At 41.0% G+C, this 2,237-nt stretch overlaps 1 protein-coding gene across 1 annotated transcript; it reads right to left on the bottom strand.

Annotated features, from left to right (window-relative positions):
• Window positions 1-324: 324 nt before the first annotated feature.
• NFD2 (Ribonuclease III family protein) lies at window positions 325-1,363 on the bottom strand. The gene is made up of 3 exons (XM_039120870.3): window positions 1,207-1,363; window positions 1,055-1,125; window positions 325-965 (listed from the first exon to the last, which is right to left on the bottom strand). The coding sequence occupies exons 1-3, from the start codon at window positions 1,273-1,275 to the stop codon at window positions 569-571; spliced, it is 537 nt and encodes a 178-aa protein (XP_038976798.3). The 5' UTR covers window positions 1,276-1,363; the 3' UTR covers window positions 325-568.
• Between the last annotated feature and the right edge of the window lie 874 nt (window positions 1,364-2,237).

Below are 2,237 nucleotides of genomic sequence, written 5' to 3' on the forward strand. Positions count from 1 at the left end.
TAACATAACTGAAACAAGCTACCATCTTAAATAAACTATGTAAACATAACTGAAACAAGCTACCATCTTAAATAAACTCATGTAACGTTAGTGAAAAGAAACCCTAATTTTCTAACTTGTAAATCAAAAGATAGAAAAGTCACCCAACATATTAGTATGATATCAATCAGATGATATCTCAGATTCAATTGATTTTAGATCAGGCAAGCTAAAAACTTGTTTTCGGAAACTTCGATGACATGATAAGCAAATGCTAATTCTCAAATCTTCAGAGATCAAGACATTCCAACACTTCTAAGTTCTAACAAGAGAAAAGCCAATCCATCCAGCTTAAGAACCAAACTAGTCTTTATATATTTTTTCACTCACATCGTAGCATATATTAGTTAAAATCTCCAAGCCCCAAATCCCACATGATAATAGACTTCATTAGACATTCAAGCCAAGGATACCTAGGCTTACGATAGTGGATTACACAACTATATGCTATCGTGAGCCGTCCTCCACCAAAAACCCCAACCCTCGCGAGACTAGCTCGAGAAAGCCGGCTGCCGCCTACTACCTCACATCACATAGCAGTGGCGGCGCTGCCACCGTGGACGTTCCAGAAGACGTTCCCGGCGGAGTCGATGTTGCCGGCGTCCACCGCGACGGCGCCGAAGATCGCCCTGATGGCGGCGCAGAGGACAGCCGGCGACGAGGAGTTGGTCCCGGGGGAGACGCGGACGATCTTCTCCAGCCCAAGGCGAGCGCCGGCGGCGGCGCACGCGTTGACACCGGAGACCTCCGCGATCCGGCGGCTGACGGTCTCCGCGGAGGAGTCGGTGTCGTTGAGGAGGAGGCGGAGGGCGGCGGAGGCCTCGACGGCGCTGAGACCCAGGATGCTGAGGGCGCGGCAGTTCTCGAGAGAGTAGGAGGGGTGGGTCATCGCCCGGCGCAGCAGATAGACTCTCTGGAAGTCATACCTGGAGAAAAGATCCCAGATCGGGCGGTTAGCATTGCTCGAAATCGATATTTTTTTGTCTAATAAATGGAGGAGAATAAAATTGCGTGCCCAATTTGCTCCTGAAGAGTTTCGAGGGCCGCGGAGAAGGACGACGACGAGAGATGGATTTCCGCCGCCCCCTGTAATTGAGGATTTTAGCAGGAAATAAATAATAAGAAAATACCAAAAATAACTGGAAATAATAATTAAGAACTATAGACCATTTGCTGGGAGAGAGCGAGGAGAGAGAGGAAGAAGAAGAGGAAAGGAAAGCCGCGGAGTAGATGCATGGCGTGGAAAGGGGAAAGAAGACTGATGTACTTCACTCTTGCTCCTGGTCTGTGAGAGAGAGATGGAAAAGGATTTCATTCATTTGGGTCGCTTTAGTGGGATAGATTAAAATATTCTAGGGTTGCAAATGGGCCGAACTTCTCCGACCTAAGCGCAACTCAACCGTTGTCGAGCTCAAAAAACACAAGCAGTTTTCAAATTAAATTTATGTACAGAACTGAAATTCCCTCACCGATATATATATATTAAATTAACATTAAAATTAATATTTATATTTATTCTAAATAGGTAGACATACGAATTGTATATTAAGCATATCAACATTTATTATAAACAAATATGGATATACATTATATATTAAATATATCTATATTTCTTATATAAATCATAAAATTAAAGAATGAAAACTAGCAATAAAGGCATGATTATAAAAGAAATATTCAATTAAAAAATATAATTTTAATAAGTATTTATTAATAATAAAAATTAATAATTTGATAAAGAATGTACTGCTCAAGATTTGTCATCACTGGAGTAGACAGGCCCGCAAAACATCTCATAATTGTTACCAGTTGTAATCACCGGGTAGAAATTGAAAAGTAGACGGGACCTTTGAAACCCTAGTTGCTTGAAGACGACGAAGAGGAAAGAGGGACTAAATGGACGAACGAGAGGTTTGAGCCTTTCAGGCATGCAGGATGATTCGTAGAATTTTATTCGAATCAGATATTCCGTATTTGGGTTACTATCTTAAATGATGGTCATCCAATATTTAGGTTTTTTTTGGTTTAGGTTTGGTTAATCACTTAATTGGTTTTTCTAATTTAACTTAAATTTTTTGGTGTATCCGCATCTATATCTATATTTGGGAGATTAACGGATCTGATCAGACCAAAATAATAGTATCTGAATCTGATTCGAATCGGATAAATAAACGAATACGATCGGATATAATCCGACC

Source organism: Phoenix dactylifera, chromosome 3, assembly GCF_051530095.1.
Source record: "Phoenix dactylifera cultivar Ajwa chromosome 3, Ajwa_hap1_PhDact_Kaust_v1.1, whole genome shotgun sequence".
Lineage (NCBI taxonomy): Eukaryota > Viridiplantae > Streptophyta > Magnoliopsida > Arecales > Arecaceae > Phoenix > Phoenix dactylifera.